The sequence below is a fragment of the Prinia subflava genome, chromosome 3 (genome assembly GCF_021018805.1).
Source record: "Prinia subflava isolate CZ2003 ecotype Zambia chromosome 3, Cam_Psub_1.2, whole genome shotgun sequence".
NCBI lineage: Eukaryota > Metazoa > Chordata > Aves > Passeriformes > Cisticolidae > Prinia > Prinia subflava.
Window position 1 is genome coordinate 43,866,070 of NC_086249.1, and position 24,055 is coordinate 43,890,124.

General features: G+C 38.7%; 1 protein-coding gene across 4 annotated transcripts in view; it reads right to left on the reverse strand.

Annotated features, from left to right (window-relative positions):
- The window catches only part of RNASEH2B (ribonuclease H2 subunit B), a 43,438-nt gene that overhangs the window by 10,827 nt on the left and 8,556 nt on the right, over positions 1-24,055 (reverse strand). For 3 of the 4 annotated variants that reach the window (XM_063392051.1, XM_063392048.1, XM_063392050.1), the window contains exons 2-9: positions 21,311-21,382; positions 18,314-18,421; positions 15,939-16,015; positions 13,287-13,407; positions 6,820-6,884; positions 5,495-5,600; positions 2,318-2,396; positions 1,483-1,525 (exon numbers count right to left, since the gene is read on the reverse strand). In XM_063392051.1, the coding sequence (XP_063248121.1) occupies positions 1,483-1,525; positions 2,318-2,396; positions 5,495-5,600; positions 6,820-6,884; positions 13,287-13,407; positions 15,939-16,015; positions 18,314-18,421; positions 21,311-21,382 (671 nt within the window). The remainder of the gene's footprint in view (positions 1-1,482; positions 1,526-2,317; positions 2,397-5,494; positions 5,601-6,819; positions 6,885-13,286; positions 13,408-15,938; positions 16,016-18,313; positions 18,422-21,310; positions 21,383-24,055) is intronic. The other variant, XM_063392049.1, reaches the window with a different exon arrangement.

A 24,055-nucleotide genomic window follows, 5' to 3' on the forward strand; every position in this document is an offset into this window, starting at 1 on the left:
TTCTCTTCTCCAGGCTGAACTACCCCAACTCTCTCAGCCTGTCTCAGCCTAAAAACTAAACAAGGTATGCCTATTAACTTGTCTTTGTTTTGTCAAATATAACACATTTTCTGGCAATAGAATGAGAAGGATTGCCAGAGGACTTGACATGGTGCCACTTAAGCAGCTGAAATGACAGAAAACAAATACTGCTTAAGAAGTTAAAGCAGGTGAGAAACTGGGAAAGAGGGAAACAAAGGCAAATAATGCAGAGAGGGATGTCATTGGATCAGACAGAGATTAATCGCTAATTACTAATTAAAAATAATAGAATGCTAACATTTGCTGAATGCACACCACTGAGTAGCATTATGAACACCTAAAGAGCTTTTAACACTGTGAAAAAAAGTCAGGGAACCATCAAGACTGGAAACATTAAAACCAGATTAAATGTACAGAATAAGTAAAAGGTAGTGAACACAGAAACTAACTGCATGAGTTTCTTGTAAATCTGAGAACTGATCAAGTAAAAACTGCAGTGGAAAAACACCCAAATCAACTGTGTGTCTTAACTATTCACAGCACGACAGAGAGCTATCTGAGCACTCATCAATAGAGGCAGATGGGATTCTAGCCCATAATGGGAGAAAATTTCTAGTTAAGACAAGAAGGGAAGAATGCCATCGTATTGTCTAAGTTTTTATCAGAAATAATTACACATTTTTCTGTTCACCTGCTTTGAAACAATTGAATTCATCTTGGAACAGGTGTAAAGAAATGTTTCCACAATGAGGGAATGGAGAACCCATCTTACACAACCAAGCTGGCTTCTCAAAATGAAAACACAAAGCATATATGTTTTCCCTTTACACATTGAGAGAGCTAATGTTAGGGAGGGAAAGGAGCCATTTCAATTTCAAAAAACAATGATAAAGTTAGCACAAAAGGGCAGGGGAATAAATTGGCCATGAATAAATTCAAGGTGGAATTTACAGAAAGGTTTCTGAGCATCAGAGGAATGAGGTTATAGAACACTCTTCCAAGAGAAGTAATGGAAATAAAAACTCCTAATGAGACTTACAGTGAAGAATGGTCAGTGTATGAGAGATTATCCAACATGGTTGTCTGGGAATCCATGACCCAGGAGGTCCCTTTCAGGGTCCTCATAAATAATATATGAAAGAAAACCTATGAGGTCATATTGTCCCATCAACCTCAATAAAACTAAATAAGCAAAACACATGAAAAAGACTGTTGACCAAAACCATAAAATATGCCTCTCTTTTTCCTCCCCCTTTTTTAAATAGGAAAATCAACCAAATATTCCTTATTAAAAATCTGAGTTACCTGGTAAATTTCTTGGGTTGTTTTAGACTGGCTTTTCACAAGGCCGCCTTACTTAATGTATTGTACCCAGGGCTTGGTCTGGTCCAGTTTCAATAATAACTCAGAATAATTAACTTACAACACAACAGATCTATCAATATCCTAATGTTCTCCTACCTTCAGTGGTGGCTCTGGTGCTGGGCTTCTAAGTTCTGGGAGCCTGAAGAACAAAAGATTTTAAATTAAAAATTAAGACAGATGAATTGCACAACCTAAAGTTTGGAAATCCCTCTTAATGAAAACTGTTCTGGTTATCAGCTGCTCACACATGGCAAGCACTTGCAAAACAAGCAGTTCATGGACTGTATTTCTGACTTATGAAACTGTTCAGCTATGGGGCTTGAAGGTGCAAATTGCACCCTTTTCCAAAGGCCACCATAACAGAAGCCTTTGAACAGAACTGAACTGAGTAGGTGCAGAGTCCCAGTGATGATCCAAGCCAAGTCTGCTGCTGGCAGGGAACACCAGGATGAGGATGTTGGCTCACCTTCCAGATTTAAATACAAACTAACACAGGTGAGATAAGTAAGTCAGACCCAAGCAGCACTGAGTGAGTGGGGCCAAGGAAAGAGGACTGGAGATGAAGACTCAATTCCTGGCTCTGCTGTTTGTGCTTGACAATTCTGGACAAACTGCTTTATTGTATTTTCTTCCCACTTGCTTTAAAATAAGATACATTACTCAGGGTTTCATCACACAATGGTGGTAACAGACATATCCAACTTTAATATTACATCTCCCCCACCTCACAGTCCTTAACACCACAGGAAAGCCAAAAAAACACCCCCCATAATCTACAACTGAAAAATCACATATGAAGTGTGGCAAATATAATCTCATTGTGTCATTCACTGAAACCTTGATGAAAAACATCTCAGTATTCAACAGAAATGACCAAATGGACATTAATCCATGCCATGTAAAGCTATAGGCTAGCTGGAACAATACTTACCCCAAGTATTTTAACAACTCCTTACTCAGATCCTCAGGAATATACTCTGATATTAACCCATGGGCATACCGTACATAGTCTTCAGGAAGAGGTCAGGGAATGGGAAGAAGAAGAAAAGGAATATTCATGTTACATAGTCACTGTTGCTTTAGCCATGTTTCATATGCTGCCATGAGGCACAAGGTTGAATCAATAGCAACAGACTCCTAATGGATACACTGTGATGCTTCTCTGTGTCGAGTAGTTTATGTTATATGACACTTGTAGGTTTATTTTAAAAGTAAAGACTTACTACACTCACTTTGTCAGCACATGTTATTAATATCTGCTGCATGTACTTTACGAAAGCTGTTCGCTTTCTGAGAGTACTAGAGATCATGTATTTTTCCGGAGAAATTAAATTTTAAAAACCTGCAAAAGTAAAAAGCTGACTCAACAGAACAAGCAATCATTAATTTTAAAGCATCTGGATCTTACAATTATTTGGCAAGGGCTTCAGTACTAAAGAACATTTTCTGGCTTCAACTGAAAACAATTAGATGAGACAATGAGTCTATTTCAAAGTCTTGTACTTAGTTTTCAGTACTTTGTAGAAAATGCCAAGGCCTATCTAAACATCACTGGCAAGACAGGATAATTATCTGTGGAAATATGAACTACTAGAAGCTGTTTTCAGTACAGGGCACTCCTGCTATAAATATTTTTCTGAGACACTGGGGGAAAAAAGTGACCTTTTTATAACATTAAGTCCTAAACCAGATCTTTCCTGGTCACGTTCTACACAAGCACTTTACTGATCCTGGGCTGGTCTTTTTAAACTTGCTGTTGTTGAGGCTGCTAAGGAGTAGCTGCACCCGTGCACAGGAAGCATTTGCCAGACAGTAATTAATGAAATTCACTTCAAAATTCCAACTCCAACGGGCCAGTTTATCTGCTCATGTGCCTCCACACTCAGAAGCACATGCTATATCAACCTTAAGGTGGCAATCAACTATTTCTTTAGTGCCAGAGATAAATTTCTCTTTTTTTTTTCCTTTCCCATTTTCTCTTTTTTAACCTGAAAAGCCCAATGCAAACTGTCACTGAAGGTGAAAGCATTAACAAACTGACAGCAGCATACACATTTCAACTACCCTGATCATAAATTCTTACTATCACCTATCTGCACTTCTCCTTTCTTCACTGCCTAGATTCATCAAAGATTTTTCACTCTCTAAGCCCACTTTAGGGTCAGGAGAGAACAAGAAATAATTCCAACCTGAGACAACTTCATCTCAGCACTTAATATATCCAATTTATTGCTCAAGAAAAATATTCCCATCATTTCACTCTTTGCATTAAGACACTGAATGGTGAGTCCAAGTCAACTGCTATAATTTCATACTAATGAAAAGATCCATTCCCTTTGCACTTCTGACTCGAAGCAATCTTCACTGACTTCCTTTACCGACTTAAAAATACCACTATTTGCCTCCCAGGAAGTCTGTGTTCTCACCCTAGCCTAGCTTTGTTATTAACCTTTTGTCAAACATCAGGAATACCTGCACACCTCCTTTCTTTGTCTTATGAATGAAATATTCAAGTCTCATATGATAACCCTCCCCTACTGCCCTATTTGCTTTCATTATATCCTCCCCTAGTTTTGCCCTACAACATCTGTGGATGCTAACTACATATACCCACCTCTTTTGAAGGTACTGAAATTTCCTGATACCCCTATGAAAGCAATTCTCTACAGAAATAAATTGCACTGTCACAGCAATGAAAGGATTGGACAAGAAAATAAGTCTTATTAGAAATAAGTGTTGAGTAATGTGTCCATTTGACTTCCTGTCATGTCATTCACCTTGCCACATACAGTGGGACTACCTCCAAAACTCACCTACTTTAAACCCCAGTATTCCCAATTTCAATGCTGCTCTCTCAAATATGAAACCTCAAGGTTGTTAAAAAGACTATTATAAACACGTCACTATAAATAAGGAACAAGGTGGAAAAAACCCCACCGCAGATGAAATATTTAATTATAAACTTCAGAGAAAAAATATTTAAGCACAGTCAAGATGGTTGTTGCCAGGACACTTTCCCCATTTTTAAAAAAACGGGTTTGAAAAAAGATGAAAAGCTACTGTGAAGTTAAAGGCACAAGTTTTGCAACTTTGTCTCTTTTTAAGAACAATATATTACAATCTCTGTTCTATAAAACTGTCTATTTGCCTCTTAAATCTTATTTACACTGTTTCCTTGATATCATTAGTTGGTAGCTCATTTTCCACTTTGTCAGCAAGCTGCTTTGTTTCTCCTTAATTTTCAACAGCATGAAGACTTCTGAATGTCTGTGTAATAAGAAACAATTTGCTTGGGTTCATCTTGCTCTAAATTGTTCTTAATTTCCATTCACATTGGAAGATTTTATTCAATTTTCAGGTTTCTCTACAGAATTTTACATCAGTAACATTCAGGGCATTGCCCTCCCCAGCAAAATGGTGCATAGAACAAACAGGATCCCACCAGGCTTTATGGTAACAGGATTGTTACAATTTAATACACATATTATCAAAATTCTGCCCTTAATAATTACACATTTGTGTATTTATAGTGGGTTGAGGCTGGTAAAACACCAGTGCACCCAGAAAAATCATCCAACTCATACACTTGCTGCATAAAGTAATGTTTGGACCAGCAGCCTTTCCTCTGTGACCATATCTTCCTAAGATCCCTTCACCATTTTGAAGAATTCTATGAATACTAATATGCTGATAGTGCATGCATCCTAATAAAAATAATAATGAAAAGAAGCACATTCTAATACAGACACACTTACTGGGTGAGAACTCATATATATTATAAATATGTGTCCTATTCTTTAACAGTCTCAGTCCAGCAAAGAACTTCAGCATATATTTCACTGAGAAAAATGTTTCCTCCTTGAACTATGGAGAAGTTAAGAGAACCCCAGCTGAGACCTACTGTTAATTACAATGTCATCTGATGAAGATACCAAAGAACTTGGAAAAGCCAAGGCACACAGTCACAAGTTATACGGAATTTTCTGTACAGGGAATAAATATACTGCAAAGGCCAATTTCAATATATTTTAGTTTCTAATCATGTGTTTTATCTCTACTTATGTGACTTCACAAAAATGGAATTCATTACCATGTTTAGTTTTCTTACCTTCCTGATCATCTGTGATCTGTTTACTGTTGATAAATGTACTTGCAAGCACCCTTTCACCTACCGATATATTGTTGCTTTTAAGTGCTTTCACTGTTTGATTAACCTGCAGAAAACCCAGGAATGAAATGCCTGTATCAGTATTGTTATGCACATGTTAATGCAGTGACAAAGCTCTTGTAATTTTGTTTCAAGCATATAAAACACTCAAGTTATGGACTGTGGTGAAATTTAATATACATTTGTAATGACTAGCAGATGAGCTCAAAAAACCCAAAGAAACAAGCATGTCTTTGAACATGTTGCCTTGGCAACACAGCACCACTTCTGCAGCACCCTAAGATGAGCTGAGCTACTCAGACCCAACAGCCATGACTATACAGGTGAGAAATACACCTGCTCAGAGAACACGCCTGAGCTCAGCAGGATGGCAAAGGCAGTCCTTGGTGGAAATCAAAGATTAAGGACTTTACAGGGCACTGCTGTGTTGGATCCAACAGAGAGGGAACGGTCAGAAAAAGGTATTTCCAACAGCACAAACAGGTACCTGTTCACATGTAAATATTCAGGTAATCATTGCAAAATAGGTATTCATTCCCATGCCTCACCACTGCAGAAAGTGGAGCAGATTTTGTGCTTGTATTGATTAATTTAAAAGACAAGGCCTCCTCATCATGTGATGCATACCTTCTTTTGCTATAGAATGGCATCATATTAAGGGCAACTGTGCATGAGTAAAATGAAATTCACCTTCTTTATACCAAAACGAAGACTCCATCAAGCTTTCACACTAGTTTATTTCTGGCACACTATACAGACCTCCTGAACAGCATGACTGGATCAGGATAAGAGCAACCAAACCAGAACCATTCTGAGTGGACTCTGCCAAAACTTCAGGAAACACATTTGTAGCACAAAACCAAGGTGGTTCTGTCCAGCTTCAAAGCATGGCAGAATTTAGAAGCTGTAACAATCAAAACCCTCCTCTAGCCCATCTAGGAAAAGGACAAAGCAAAAGCAAGATCCTCACCTTATGCAAAGCCTACAGCAATAAGCTGACAGCTTCTTCTTCCAACCCACACCCCATAAGCCCCTTTCATGGCTAGTCCCATAAAAAAGTGAAATGCAACAAGCTTGTTAATATTCCTAACACCTGATCACATGCCCAAGTGGAGCAATTTCACTGTGATGTCTGTCCTTCTTGGACAGGACACATACCTTGAACTGAGGCACAGCACATGGCTCCAATACAAACAAAGACAAACTAATAAGCATTTTCATTTTAAACACATAATGATTTTTAAAGCGAAGGAGAAACACAATACCTTTTTCTTTAACCACTTCAGTGTCTTCTCTTGGCTGTATTTGTGGAATTTCTGACTGCCAATCTCTAAGAAAAAACAAGCAAGGGGAAAAAAGTTATGTCTGGTTTGGAATACTTTTTCAATACCTTTAAAATCATCTAATTTGTAGATACAATATAAAAGTTGATTTGCATCTTGCACATGTTTGATATCATGGCAATAAGTTTCAAAAACATGGGAAGATAAAAAACCTAAACAGACTGATCTGATATGAACAAGTCTGAACAATTTGATAGCTCTTTGTTTAGGATCTAATCCAGCAAAGCACAGATTTTATTTATTTATGTGTAATCTTGGGTTTCCTTAATTCACTAAGACTCCTCTCAAGCCCTTGTAGTTTCACTTCACCTTCACCGCCCTGTGTCACCAGACTGGTGATTTTAACTACATAGTTCACAACATAAAATGTTTGTTTCGTGATTTTTTTTTTCCTTTTCTTTTTTTTTTTTTTTTAACAGATTATCCTAAATCTTTATATACTGAATTCCAGCACCTAGTAAGGGGCCAGGACAGAGAGCTGGTTACTGAAGCTAAACCATCCACCTCTTCAGTAAACCCCTTCTCTATCTGTTTTCCTCTCTCGTGTCAGAGTGACTAAAGCACAATTTTTATTTCTATCCTATCTATTCTTTTACATAATTCGATATAATGCTAAAAGAAAATACAGAATCCAAAATAGCGAAACTCACTCCTTGTGGGAGGAATTATGATTCACTCATGAGTTATGGAGCAACACAAAATAACTTGATGATAATAGGATTTCAGAGAGTGCTTGCCCTGTGATAATGAGAGCATCATGAACACTTGCTATTCACATGTGATCAGTTATCTAGAGATACATGAGTTCAAAACACCCAGGCAAAAGAAAAAACTATGAAGTCTCTGGGAAATTTCAGTATAAAAATTCAGTATTAACTCACAAAAAGCTACATTTGGGAAACAGAATCAGATGCCTAATAAGATTTAACAGGAGATTTTGGAGTCTGCTGCTTCAGTCTTTTTCTTTAACAGGTATTTCAATAAGTTTTAATCTCCTGTATACCATTCCCGTAAATATCTACATCTGTTTCATGTCATTTACTGATACAGTGTGATATTCCAACACTCATTTCATGGATTTTCCTTCTCCCCTGGCAAACAACAACATATTATTTATGATTCCTTCAGCATTTCCTTCTTCAGGGTTTATCTTGGCTCTTCCAAATTATACACAAACAGTGAACTATTATGTGCTCTTTCTGTATGCATGGCAGGGGGTATGGAGAGGTCGAGGAAAGCTGTTTGCAAGATAAAAGTTTAAATCTGTCTCAATAGTTGTACAATAGCAAAATAAAAAAAAAATTCTTCAGAGCAAAAACGAAAAATACACTAATATACACTTTGCTTTATGATGAGCTGCAGGTAAAACAATTAGCTGTGACATTGTTGGCTGCAGGCTTCAGAACTTAGAATCTTCTAAATGGCTCTGAAAGAAAAGAAGCAAAAAATGGAGAAACACTTTGGATACTTGAACCTGCTTCTCAAAGGGCTAACGTGATTTGGGTTCAAATACAGTGAGTGCAATTCTTGGATTCCTCTCTTATCTAAGAAAGTTCGAGGAAGGGACATCCTCTGGGCACCATCCCCCAAGCCATGCTGAAAAGTAATTCTAGTCTGGATTCTCAGGCAGACTCCCCCACAACAGCATGAATCAGAGTGACTCAGGGAAAGGAAATGTAGAACTGTGAAGCCATTTTCATTAAAACATGTGAAAAATAATTACACTGAACCCTTTAGAGATCACTTTGTTTGAAAATATTTTGTGTGCTTGACAGTTTTGACTATTAAACTCTAGAAACTGACAATATTTGAGACCTCTGAAGAATTGAAGTGAGTTATGAAAGTCACAAACTGCTGACAAAAGGATTCAATATTGGAACGTGGATTTAACATGTGATGCACATTTGATATTGGTGAGAGTTAGTGACTACGTTTGATAATATGAGTATATATTGGAAAGCCTTTTGTTCCCTAATGTGTCTGGTGCCTATAAAACTGGTCTGAGACATCTGGAAAGATTGGGTTTGAGAAATACAGATGGAATATAAGTGGTTCTACAATTAAATAATATGTTCAGTGATCGGGTAATCGCTATGTAGACTTGGAAGTTTCCCTGATGTATTGTTGAGCAAACTGCCTAAAGCACATTTTAAAATCCATTTTCTCAGTGTTTTCCATAACTCTGAAACTTATATGGCCCCTTTTTTCCTACCTTCTGGGAATACAAGCTTGGCAATATTATTTAGTTATTCTAATCAGGTAAGTTTTCTTGGCTCTTCATGTTAATCACATCAGACAAGATCACAGTGCAGCTTTTGCCTTGCAAAATGAAACAAAGAGTAACACTCTAGAAAGTGGAATTCATAACCCTTTCTTAAACCTTCTCTACTGTACATTCAATCCAATGTCGGAATTTATTAGCAAACAACCTGACTCACCCAGACTTAGTGAGCTGTAACACACCCTTCCCACAACTACTAAAGCAAGTAATTCAGAATTCAATTCAGCTAAATGAATTTTCAGTGCCCTTCAAGAATGAGGCCAGGGAAGGTGGATTTTCTGCTAATTCAGTAAGTGTAAACTGTGAGTGCTCTGGGGTAAGAATTTGTTAGACAGATGTTAAATATCTTAAGACTAAATGAAGAGTGAAATAATTATGTCGTTAAGTTCTGTCAAGCAGAACAGAGCTGCAGAAGCCTTAACACAACTGGTATTTCTTGCCCTAATGCTCTACTCCTTAAATGAGAAAGGCTACAAAATGGACAACAGGTCCTAAGAGCCAAAAAAGAATGAGTACCTGAAGTCATAATGCTGGAATTTTTTACAAGCAATAAAATACATGAGAATATGAAACACATAGAAGTGGATTAAACAGAAAGGTGACGTGTGCATGACAGGCAAGCAAGTGCCAATGGCTTTGTTGCATAACAGTGCTCTTGGTGTTCTAAAAAAAGAAAGAAATCCTAAGAACAAGCCCCACTGTAACCCAATCCAAACCTGAACAAGAAAAGAAGTAGCATGTATATGGAGGGAAAATCCAAGAACATCACATAAAGCTGATGTGTGCGTGTGTGTAGAGCTTTTATAACAAAAACATCGTTCACCTCACATTTCAAAACAAAACCCAGGAAATGAACACACTTCAACAGCTAAAATAATTTGTTGGCAAAATGACACAAACTTATAGGTGTTAATATGGAAAAAAAAACAAGTGGTGAAGCATCTTCACTACTGTCTAACAGAATACAGTTTATGGGAGGATGCTCCAACGGATAACTGCAAATACAGTATCAGAATGATACAGAAGTTAGATCAAGACACAAGATCTTGTCTATAGCAAATACTTTTTTTAAAAAAGTTTTGTTTGGGGAACATAAATACTGCTAAAAGGCTGTACTGTTATTTGGAGGAATTGCCCCTTCAAAAAAAAAATCCAGACCTTGTTCTAAATTCCTGTGCAGACTTAGGTTTGACAGCCAAAAGGATGTGGCACCATTTTTTACCTTCTCAGATGGGTCACCAACCTGACCTCCATTATGACAATGTGATCCACTTAGTGGAGAAGGGAAAGGCTGTGATGTTGTCTATCTAGACTTCTGGAAAGCCTTTGACACTGTCTCCCACAGCACTGTCCTACAGAAGCTGGCAGTCCATGGCTTGGACAGATACACTCTACACTGGGTAAAAAACAGTCTGGATGGCCGGACCCAGAGAACTATGTTACATCCAGTTGGCAGCCAGCCACTGGTGACCCCAGGGGCAATTCTTTATCTAATATCTTTATCAATGATCTATGGGGGGATTGAGTGTACCCTCAGTCAGTTCACAGATGACAGCATGTTGGGCAGGAGTGTTGATCTGTGGCAGGGTAGGAAGGCTCTGCAGAGGGATCTGGAAAGGTTGAATTGATGAGCTGAGACCCAACAGCATGAGGTTCAACATGGACAAATGCCAGGTCCTCACTTGGGTCAACAAACAACAAACCTCTGCAGCACTACAGGCTGGGGGCAGAGTGGCTGAAATAATGCTCAGCAGAAAGGAATCTGGAGGTGCTGGTTGACAGTGGCTGAACATGACCCAGAGTGTGCCCAGATGGCCAAGATGGCCAATGGCTTCCTGGCCTGTACTAGGTACAGTGTGGCCAGGAGGACCAGGGCAGGGATTGTCCCATCTGCACTGATGAGGCCACACCTCAAATCCTGCATCCAGTTCTGGATCCCTCACTACAAGAAGGACATTGAGGGGCTGGAGCACGTCCAGAGAAGGGAAACAGAGCTGGGGAAGGGTCTGGAGCACAAGTCTGACGAAGAGCAGCTGAAGGTGCTGGGGGTGTTTACTCTCATTGAGGCTCAGGGGGGTCCTTGCTGCTCTCTACACCTACCAGAAACACAAAGAAGTTGCACTGAAGTGGGGGTCAGTCTCTTCTGCCATGTCTCAAGTAAAAGGACAAAAGGAAATGGCCCTAAGTTGCACCAGGAGATCTTCACATTAGATACTAGAAAAATTTGTTCTCTGAAAGGGTGGTCAGGCCTTGGAATAAAAGTGCCCAGGTCAGTGGTGAAATCACAGTGTCTGGACATGTTCACGAGGAGTCTGGATGTGGCACTTGGAAATATGGTTTAGGAGTGATTATGTACTGCTGGGTTGCCACTTGGACTAAACCGTCCTGAAGGTTTCTCCCAACCTGGATGATTGTGTCATTCTGTACACTAAAGTTTAACAGCTCTTCTCTCACCCTGGGTACTTATCCCATGTTAGACAAGTTGTAGGGCAGAGCAACTGCCTGAAAGCTTAAAAATACTTTTTAATGGAAATACTTGTCACTTCCTGAGAAGGCAAAAGGAGTTTTGCATTTCACATGCACCTGTCCCAGAGAAGCCTTCTCAAAAGTCAGAACTCACCTGAAGAACAAGATTGTTTGGTCTACATGATATAAAATGTAGCTAAATGTTTCTGTAGGTTCTGGAAATACAGGAGGAATAGTAATATTCCTCCACAATTATGTGTTTATGGAAGCACATAATTCCAACTACCCCAGTCCCAAACAGAATGCGACAACAGCCTTCCTACCGAGATTTTCTGCTCCCTTGTGAAAGTGAGCATTTTCAATGAAAACATGTCCTGCCTTGAAGTTCAAATGCAACTTCCCTACTTTACTGCACATGCACCATATCAAGCCCAAAATACTTAAATTTGTGCACTTAAATTAACTTACAGACTCGCCCCCCACAAACACCTTAATGTTCTATACAGCTAGGAGGAGGCCTGGTCTTTTACTTAGCAGACTTTATTTTTTCATCACCTTTCCTTAGCCACTTCCCAATTATCTGTAGCTCATCAAAGTATTTCTTCACACATACACATCAATGAAAAGGATCAGCTTGCTTTGTGAAAGCAAACTCTTAATGTTTGTAGCTTTCAATCTATCTTTTAATTTTACTCTCAACATTTGGAGGAGCTCTAGTGCATAAGAATCAGACAGCTTACTAGTTTTGCACTTGGTGGTGCAAAAGATTCCTGTATGTTCTCCTGAAGATCTCCATGTGCATTTAGGGATATTTCCCTTCTCTATCAGGGAATTAGGAAGCCTAAGTAGAATGCTATTTAAAGGATCAACAATAAAAATTGAGGTCTTGCACATTTTGCATATCTGCAAACATGCAAAAGTAATGTTATGCTCCTGTCCCTTCCCTAGAAAGCATATATTGTCCTCAAATAAAATGAAAGCCCCCACACCAAAGGGAATTTTGAGAAAAGGTTGAGGAAACTATGTACAGAATTGACAGCTTAGTAACTTTTTCCATTTAGATTTTCTCTCTCATATACTTATGCATCCCAATTTTTGTCTTTTAAAACAATTAAGTCTTTAGCTTTAAGCTACAACACTAAATTATGAAAAGCCAGAAAATTTGTATTCTCCTTTCTCAGCAGCATATTCATTCTTCTCCAGCTTTTTTCTACTCTTTTTTTCAACGCTTTGTGATATAGGATGAAAAAAAGTAAAATGGACCACTTCCACACCAGACCATCCTACACTAAATAAAGAATTTAGAGAGATGTAAAATTCTGATCCAAGTCAAAGAGAGTTCACAACACATCCAATAATGTCAAGAACCTCTGATTGGCTTATCATTTGTATGACACCTAGCAACAAGACTGCATGAGTTTTTCAGAGTTGCAGCAGATAATCTGAGATCCACACATTTCTATTCACAAGACCGCAATGACAAGCTCTAAGCCTGAGCTTCTGTTTTTGAAGTACAGCTGTGTCCAGCACTTTGGTTGTTTGGTAAAGCAAAGAACAATATTTAAATCTATCTTGTAATGAGGTGACACTAACAAATTGAGTCTTTTTTGAGTCCTCCCTGCCCCCCGCCCCTTTTTTTCACCTTTTTCTTCTGTTACGTGCTGTATATACTGTTTAACATCTGCACACTTCAGCAGCAATGGGCAGTTAGGGTATTCTGAGTCTAGCACAACTTGATCAAGTGGCTGGAACTTTCCTTGCTGCTGAAAATACATCAAAGGGATTACAAAAGCATTACTAAAATGTTAAGACACATATAATACACACTACACATATGTATATAAATATATATGCATGCAACAGCCATAGTTTTAAAATAAAGGATTTAAAGAAGATCGTATTTTGAATGGTAACACATGACACATTCAGAAACTGATTACAAAGCAAGCTATAAATATTTATTTCAGACCAGTAAATACCTGCAAAATGCTGAACTCTTCAAACACAGCACTTAAAAAGCCAAATTTAAAACAACATGGGGAGAAACTAATGTGAAGTACAGCGGGATTTTTTGGAAGATGACATAAGACACAGCAGTCAGTGTGTGCCAATAGTGTTTTAGACCAAAACCTGTTGGATTAAACCCAGTGTCATAACTTCCATTCAAATTTTGGTTTTCCTTCCACGAAGATAAATCTCGAAGGAGCAGGGCAGCTTCTGGAACACAGTATTAACCTTTCACCTCTGCAAAGTCAATTCCAGTTTGGCCAGAGTAGGGATATAAAGTGATTTTGGCACTACTTAAATAGCCCCACACATGACAGAACCATCAAACAAATTTTGCCATTGCCAAACAATGCATAATCATTCAGCATGGTTTGGCACAACTGGCAACCTTCCCTTTGGAAAGATCTTTTAGTGCATCAGTACAAAGACTCTGTGAACTTCTCATGCTTAGAGAGTGCGTGGTCTCTGGAGCCAAGGCTGAACTCATTATACTGGTCAGCATGAAAAAACCCACTTGGGGTACACTGCTTTCATCATTAATTAATTCTCTTGCTAGACGCTCAAAGGCTTAATAAAAGTAACCATCTATTGTTAAATCACAAGAAAAACAAGAAAAGAATCCCAAACAAACACACAAAAAGCAGAACCAAGAAAGTATTGGGAGGGTTTTTTCTCCTTAAAAGGGAAAAGGCACAATAACTGTGGCAAAAAGAAGTTAGGAGACACAAAAATAAAACTGCAATAAGCTCTTTCTTATAGATAATTTACCTGCTTGTGTCCCTACAGCTACATTTACATGATGCACGGGCACAGAGCTTAAGCCAAGCAAGGTGCTGTATAGGAGATGGCTGTGCTCAGAGACACGCCAAGCAATCCTGCATCACACTGGCAAAACCAAAGGACAGAGCAAAGGATGATTCTGTGATATCCAGTGATGTCCATGAGTTCAAGCTGGAAGTGATTGTGCTGCATTCAGGCTAACCTTGCCACAAGACTGTAGAATACACTAACTTAGGCAAGACCCTCCAGGAATACATTTGCCCTTTTTTAGGACCCAGAACTGCAGTTATCTGACATCATGCCTGGCCTAGAAAACCAGAAAACAATGTACCAAAAAAGTGAAGGGCAGCACAGGACTCTTCCCAAGCACAGAAACAGCAGCAGTACCTGTCCTTTACTCAGGCTACCTCAACACCCCTCCACATAAAGAGAGGAGATTTACTACTTCCCTAATTTAAGTTTGGTATAAAGCTTTCAAAGGGATGATGAATTCAGAGTGCAGTGCCCAGGGAACAAGCTGAACTGCTTGTGGAATGACCTCTTCTGATGGACCATCCTGACTACAGAAATACAGAATACATCTGCACATCCTATACCTTAAATAGTTAAAAAATCATTACAGAACAGTAAGTAATTATTACAAAGTTATAGGAAGACTTTATTTCTTCACAATAAGAAAATTGTTCTCTTGCATTCTCCACGTGCAGTGCAAACCAGAAAATAGCAAGCAACCTTGTAGAAATTCTTTTAAAACAAAAATTCCCAGGATGCATAAAGTGAAACCATTTTCTCCAAAAAAACAAAAAAGCAAGCAAAAAAACCCCCCAAAATCCCCCAACATTTCCATTTTATTTTGTGCCCCTTTTTTCACAGGCTGCTTATAAAAAAATCAGTAAATTTGCCTATGACTTTTGACATATTTCAGAAATTTAGGTGAGGTTTTGCTATACCCACAATAAATTAATGAAACCATTTTTAAATTACACAGCTCTTGGCTACTTGATCATCCCATTGCTGTTCTATGATATGGCATTTCTACAAATGTTGTTTCCTTTCAAGTTCAAACTGCCACAGAAATGTTTCTCCTTCCTCCTCCCTAGCATCTAAATTTTTCTCTCTTTTTCCCTTCTTTCCCAAAATAACCATTTTACTGATGCCTCAGAAAGGGCACTAGTTTGTTTTGATCTGATAACATGACAGCATTTTAAATTCAATAGTTCTGGGACAGGCTCTCACAAAAAGACAGAAGAGATTCTCTTCTTGTAAAAAAGTAGGTGATTAGTGCTTGTTGAGATTGAAAGCTGACTCTTGTAACATAATTTACCGACCAAAAACCTTGATGCAAACAAAAATACTTCTAGGTATTAAGACAACTCTGCTTTAAATGCAAATTAAATTTCCACTATTATGGAAGCCACTCTTTGTAAAATTAACATAACTTCTGCAGAACGGAAGTCAGAAATGTTTTCTCCTGAGAATTCCAGAGGAAAAAATAAAGCAGGCTTACCTCTTTGTCTGCCTTTATGAGGTAGTAAAGTATCAGAAATAAGGGGTCCATTGGTGTAACGAACAGCAGGCGCCCATCTAGGTGACAGACATGCAAAAGTAAGCTTACACAATATACTGACTTTTGGGGGCTTTAGGAGTGTGAACAATTTTTTTAAATATCCCAATGTTTTAATAAAACAAACAGAAAAATTGTATTTGTAATTTTATATTAAAAATACAGAGATAACTCAGTTCTCTATACCCTGCCAAACCAAAGCACAAGCCCCACTTCAGGACCTCTGCTTCATGTACTCTTGAGTTTTGCCTTTTTTCTGGATTGTATTAAAACCAGCAAAATTGAAGGTGCCCTCTATTGGCAGATTTGGGGGCAACAGAATTTGGTTTGGGATACTAGAGATCCCAGATCCCTAGTATCAGCAATCTAAATCTAAACCTCTCAGCAATACTCCACCTCTAACACTGGGCAAGGCAACACTGAGCTGGCAGAAGCCATAGGCAGGACAAGAAAGAATTTCAAGGGCCAGTTAAGTGAGAGCTGCCTTCATCTGTGAAGGGAGAATCTGATGCAGTCTCCTAATGGAACAAAATAAACTTAGATCAGAAAACATGGCTCGGTGTGTTGCATTCAAGGTTACACACAAAGGAAAAACTTGGTCTCCCATTGAAACAGACACCTCTGCCCATCTGGAGTTCATTGTAAGGACAATGGCTTAGTCAGGCTTTTTGTATAACTGCACATAATTGGAAACAATGTAACATCAAGGAAATTCACTAATGAGACCAAATAATTGATGACAATTTGACAGTAATTAGCAAACCAAAAGCAAATAAATGTAGGTTTTTTTGTTTTAAATCACATGATTAAGATAATTAAAGAAAAGTAAATCCTATTATGATGGCCCTAAAACTAACAAAAGATCATGTGAGAAGAATGTGGTTTGGGCAGAGCTGATATGCAACCTACCATGTGTATTACCAACATGATGCTCCCTTGTGAGGCAAAGCAAGCATCAGGACTACTTACAAACACAAAAGCTTTGAAACTGAAATCGGAAGGGAAAAAAACCCACTAGTCACTTTCCCAAAGCTTCCCTTTAAATGCTTTCCACCAAATCTCCAGGAGGTTTGTTTTTGTTTGTTATAAAGATTCAGACTCAGCAGAGGTGTATAAAGACCTCTGCGCCTCTCTGCAGATAACTAGGTAATTTGTTTTAACTGCAAACACACGGATTTTTTTTGTGTTGTTCTTCTTCTGACCAGTTCAGAGATACAGCAGCCCTAACATTTAGGAACCATTTTTCCACCGTATTTTTTAAAGAAAACTGAGGGTATGATTTCTTAAGGCAACTGTTTTCCAAGGGGCAAAATAAAGGTTAGAAAGGGAGAGAGAGAATACAACGTGGACCTAATTGGGAGCAGGGAGCAGACCCAGGCTGTTGGCTCACCCCCAAGACAGAGCAGGGAAAAGCTCAGAGACATACTGCTTGCATTGCTTTATGTGCCTGCAGAGGATGTTTAAAAGTTAGCACACACTTTGGGATATTACTGTTAAAGAAGGCATATGTCTGGAAGGGCTGCTTTTATTTATTACTATAAATGGACTTTTCTCTAATGAAAAGGAATAAAATAAATATACCTTAATCTCCTGAATTAATACTTATGGATATGGACTGGTCTGTGGACATGCTGGCAGAGAAACACTGCTACAAAACCATCCTTACTGAAAAGGGATTGTGAAAGCCGTCACAAGCAAGTTACACAAGTCTCCTCCTCACTATCAGAAAGGTGAGCAGGATCAGGGAATGTCCAGGGTAGTACAGACCAGCTCCCTTAGGGGAAAACACTGAAATGGCAGCTCCAGAGAGCAGGCCTCTCCTGAGAACCCAGCACTTGGGCTGGGGCCTGCAGAGGTAATGTAAAGAACGCAAGGCCGTACATTCCAGTGCTTGGAGCTCTAACACCACTTTGCTCAGCTAGCTAGGGCCCTCCAGCCCTTTCTTTCCTTCCCTCAGGATAATACATATTAACGTACACAGAGGACTTGCTGGTGTGATTGACAAGGAAAGCTAACTATTTTATGGCACTTCAGTTTAAACACAATTGAATTACTTACCCCTCCTTCCCCCTTCAAAAAATGACAAATGAACATCTGTCTAATTGAGGCTGCCAAAGGCAACCTTTTAAAGAGAAATAACAAAGCCTCCAGCCCTGGCTAAATCCATATGGCAAATGAGTCTATCAGAAGGTGGGGATATGATGCAGCATGTCTCAAAACAACTAAGAAAAACACCTGCAAATTTACTAGAAGAGAGAGGGAAGGTGTGTACACAAACATTGGTTAAAGATAGGGGAAAGACACATTATCCAACTCACCTTGTTGAACAGTCTGACCTATAAACCAGGAACGACGTTCCTCGTGAAAAGCTTTTACTTCAAACAGCTGCTGTGCACCACTATTGAATAAGTAAAGGGTTGCTTCCCCTGTTGAAAAGAAATCTGGTTTGTGTTTGTAAGCTTTCAGAAAAATCAAAAGAATACCCAATATGTTTGAAGAATGTGCCTTATATACATACAGACACACAAACATACACACAGTCTACATAAACTCACTACAAAGAGAGCTCAGACAAAAAACACTATTATATACAGATGTTCATTTACCAGCTCTATAAACTAAACTGAATTTGAATCAATAAATAAGATGTGTGAATAGTTCATCTTACAACACAAAGCCTTTGATCCAAACCCAAATCAAAATCACTCAAGAAATCAGCTTTTTTCTGCAGTGAAGGGGGAAGGTGGAAAACAAGAGAATTCCCTCTCCTTCCATCATGTTTGTCTTGAGGATATCTGGGTTACGGGAACAAAAGTCTCAAACCTTTCATGGAGAATCTGAAATACTCTTTTTTTTATGCACCAAAAGGAATTGTGATGACTCTGTATGGGAAGACACATGAAGTAAACAAGGAAGGTAGAAGAAGTTGGTTTGAAGTGCCCATCAGAACCTTAATAGTTGGGAAAGAAAAGGAAAGCTTTATTTTACGTCATCCCATAACACAGCTCTACCATTTCACATTAGTTTTGGGTTACAATGAAAGGGTGACAAACACATTGCAAACAGGACTGGCATTTTCCACATCTGAAATGGGAAGTTGCCACAGCTGCAGAAGGGGCCACTGAAATGTGGTCAGCTGAGTCTGTTGGTTGGACAGCTTCTATCTTGGTTATCAATCCATCTTCAAGAAACAAGAGCAGCTACAGGAGGGCTGCCTGCTCAGAGCACATAAATTGTAAAGCTGCAGTGACTTGCAGATCATGGGCTGGCTCAGAGAAGCCTCAGTGTAAGCCCTGAAAGCTGACATCAGCACTGCTCTTCTCAGTCTGCAGACACCCCCAGGTGTGGAGGGAGGTCAGCGAAAATGGGCAGACACACGAATTCCCAAAAATGACTGATAATGCATTTTTTCCCCTTTATCCAAAAGGCTGACCAGATGTTTAAGCTCACTTAAGGATATAATTTCAGTACTATGATAATTTTCCTTTTGGGTAGGGGAGGAGAGGAGCAACGAGTAGTCATAAGGGGGAGCAGAGGTTTAAACCATTACCATGTGCACCCTCAACAAGGGTCTACACCACAGTTTGATCAGCACCATATCAAACTACTCACAGAAGTGCTGACTGAAAAACTCAAGACTCCTACCAGTGAGTGTGGTAGCCAAATCCAGTGGTGAGCCACGAAATCCTGGGAAAAGGACTCTTCTTATTACCTAAGTACAGCTCCTTAATTTATGTCATTATGCTATAGGACAGTCACCACAGGTTCCCTACAGTAATGTGACACAGGAACTCCAGGAGATGGAGAGAGAACCCAGGCAGCTTTGCTCACCGATGCTTCCGAATTGCAGCCTGATCCTACTTTATAGTCTTTGTAAGGGATAGAAATTTTGTCCTTTTCACCTGTCTATATAAAGGATGAAGCATGCTTTTATTCAATAAAGTGATTAGTATGAATTCTATAGTGTGCTGAGTCCTTCAGTGCCTACTTACACAGCATCTGGCATCAACAATTCATCTGTTAGACCCAAAGGTAAGGAAAATACATTAATAGTGTGTTCTCAGTTCTTCCATTTTCAGACTTTGTATTTATAACAGGCTACATAACTGAAAGTCTATGCAGGCCTATAAATAAGGTCCAGTAAATTCTACAGGAACACACCCAGGCAATCATTGCACTTTAGGTTTTCCCCAGCAAACTTTCCCAAGATCTCTGCTTCTACAAGGTAAACAGATCTCTTCTTACACAGAGAAAAACAAATTAACATCTATGCTTTTAAAAACATAACAAACTACAAAGTCAATATGCTACAGCAGGAAATAATAACACAGGAGGAAAATACATTTGGCTTTATATTCCCACTGTAAAACTGAGCCATCAAGAAACAGGTAACATGATGAGTAAGTGATTTTACATTCTGTATTATTATTTTTGACCATTTCCCTCTTTCAAGAACAAGTACGGTTCCTATATTGTGACACTAAAACGCATCTGAAGACTCAGATACACACATATATGTAAATATATATAAATACAAACAGTCAATTTCAGACCAAAACTATAAAACTGTAATCTATGGAAGAGAAACAAGCTTACGCAAAGAAAAAAACCAGCATGAAAAATGTTTTTCAAACAGAATGTTAACCCTAATAAAGGCTTACTGCAAGTTTCTGTTGCAGTATTACATATTCCAAGTATCAATTAATCATAGAACAATTACAAATCCTCGACAAAAAGAACAATCTGACTAGAAGAAAGAAGCCATGGGATAGTGGTATCATTGTATTGCCAGCATTTGCTGGTCTTTCCAATGTATTTTGAATTCAAAGTGCCTCATCCTCTGTTAGGAACAAAAGAGACACCTCGATCTGGGCCAGGAAAAGAAAATTAGATTTAAAACTGAAAAGACCCAAAAAGCTTGGTAAGTACAACTGAATCACTTCTTCTAACTCTATTTATTTTATAGCATAAGATGAATGCTAAGAAGCCTAAATTTGGATTTAAAAAAAACTTGAACTCAACACCCAACACTGTAAGCTCCCCAAAACGAATGCACTTAAAAACAGAATTCAAATTACACCCCTTTTTTGTGCTGCCAATATTCCTGATGAATAAACAGTTCAACCAATTAAAATTATAAAAGAAATCCTAAATGTTCACACAGCATTAACCATCTGGCCAAACCAGCAGTCTCGTTGGCACTTAAAACTTGTACCTATCATCATTATTTCAGCTTTGCGAAATATGAATCTTTTGGTGGTGGAGAAAAATCAACCAGAATTTTTGGAGGCTCATGTCACAGCTCCAGAACTTGCCTGTGCTTGGGTTGCGCAGTTTTGTAAACACGGGTTCGCTGTCAGGTGTCTTGGGGGGGTCAATAGCAGCCTCTGCAGGGGGAGAGGAAAAAGTTACAAACTGGTAAAACTGTGAAGTATTTCACATCTGCTTCTCCAAGACATTCAGAATTAATTGGATTGACACTTTTTGAAAACACACACACATCTGCCTAGAAATTATATGCCTCAGCCCAAATTCATTGTACCTGATCGAGGCACTTAAATTATGATTCCAGACTTCCTGGCACTCTCTATCTGTCACAGGAAAGATATGCACCTGGGGATATTTAGATTTTGAAAACCACTTCCCCCTAGAGAGCCTTCAGGCAAGAGAGCTCCTAAATTTGACATCCCAGTTAAGTAAGATGAACTGATATGCTGCCCTGATTAGTCACAAAGACAATGAGAATGCTTTGGTTAGTTAGGCCAAGCACAACATGGACATTAAGAAATTGCAAAAGGTAAAACGAACGTGGGAAGAACTATCCTTTAGAGCTTTCACAAAGTCAGATTATGCAGGAATTAGCCTATTCTAGTTCTTACATCTGCAAAAAACATGCACACTTATTTATCTGTTATGTATAAACCTGAAAAATAAAGACTGCTTTTAATTCCCCTCACAAGAAAAAAAAGCTGAGAGAATGCAGCACCTCTGGCTGAAGTCCCTTACAGTTATTCTCTTTCCTGTATCTTTGAACAAACAGAAGACAAAAAGCAGAGCCACAAAAGTATAATTTTTTCTGTGAAACTGAAAAAGTAAGGAAACAGCTACCACAAGGATGCTGACTCAAGTACAAAAAAACCACTTCTATAAGTATCCCCAGTTAATTATATTCTAGCCAACTTCTCTTTGTAGGGGAAGTCTAACTTATATTTATGAAAACAACTTCCCACATCTCAGTAAAGAGCACCATGACAGCATCATCTTTCTTAGCCTGCACACTGCCAGTTCTGCCCCAATTCCTTTCATACAGGCACACATCAGAACAAGGAAAATTACTAAAACATTTCACATATATAATGAGTATCCAGACCCCAGAGGATGGACTGAGAGAGATCAGGCTGACGTTTGTGTTATGGTGCTGCTGAGGAAAGCAGAGAGGAGCAGTAGAGGCAGACTGCATGATTATTCAAAGAAGCATAAGTGCCATATTGTCCTTCCCCTTTCAGTAACATCCAGCAGGTTTGGGAAGAGGGAGCTGGCACAATTCTTTGGCAAACAGGGAAGTAGGAACAACTAAAACTAGCTGTCCTCCACTCTGGCTGAAAGCCCAACATATCTTTAAAGGACAAGTGACTTCTCACACTTGGCTTGTTCACTAACACCTCGTGGGCAAAAAAAAAAAAGAAAAAAAGAAAAAAAGAAAAGAAAAAAGAAAAAAGGAAAAAGGAAAAAGAAAAAAGGAAAAAGGAAAAAGGAAAAAGAAAAAAGAAAAAAGAAAAAAGAAAAAAGAAAAAAGAAAAAAGAAAAAAGAAAAAAGAAAAAAGAAAAAAGAAAAAAGAAAAAAGAAAAAAGAAAAAAGAAAAAAGAAAAAAGAAAAAAGAAAAAAGAAAAAAGAAAAAAGAAAAAAGAAAAAAGAAAAAAGAAAAAAGAAAAAAGAAAAAAGAAAAAAGAAAAAAGAAAAAAGAAGGCCCAAATAACTCTCAACCTTCATATCCACTCCTTGTTATTCAGTTGTGTCACCAACAGAGGTTGCCCAGTTAAAAACATATGCAGGACACAAAAAACAACTGTGTTTAGTGATAGAAGTGTGGGAGGGTAATAATTCTCAGAGATGTTCAGAGAATTGTAAGTCATTTTCTTCCTTTTAATACTTAACTGAGTCTTCAGGTGGCTTGAAAAAGTGCTTCAAAAAGTTTCAATATAAGTTGAAGGCTTTAAATGGAAAAAGTCCGTATTTGCTAACCAGACTTGCCTCATATGCTGATACATGAACGCGTGGTTGTCAAGCTACATTTGCCCTGGCAAAGGCAACATTCCAGTTTCTAGAGCTGTGTATATTTCAATTCTTGACCACAGTTTAACATTAGTGTATTTTTTGTTACTTTTTAAAACACTGAAGTGATTAATGATAGTGAAAGAAACACACTGCATGTGTTTACTTTGATGTGTTTCACATGAACATGTTAAAATATACACAGTAAATGTGAGTTTCAAAATTTAAAACAAAAAGCAAAACAAAAAAACCCCAAAGGAACTTTCAGCGCTCACTTGCTCTGCTTTCTTCATGCATAGACTGATGAACCCTGGGAACGAGTCCAGCTGAGCCTGAAGTTGCATCTTGTCAGCAATGAAGTCGACAATCCTTCCTCATTTTTTGCTGTTTTTAATGACATTTGCATCTTTACTGGGTTGAGATGTTCTCTTCCTAACCTGCTAGTAACACACTGAATTTATCCATCTCTGCTAAGCCTGGGAGACACCTATAGGTAGGGAGCACTAACAAACCCAAGGGATACCGTGCCCCTTCTCTCCCTCACCAATCCTCTACCTTCCCAACCCAGATAACCACCCTCCTCCAGCCAGGCCTGCCCCATGCTATCCCAGGCTCAGCACCCTCTTCTCCACCCCTCTGGCCCTGCCAGGAGCTCTTCCCCACACGAGGAGCAGCCCAGCTCTGCCCACGGAGTTCTTTGGTGCTCCACAGGTTCCAAGGGGTTCACCCCCACACAGAGGGCAGCAGGGATCAAACCCTAACAAAGCAGTCTGAGTTGCAGGCTCCT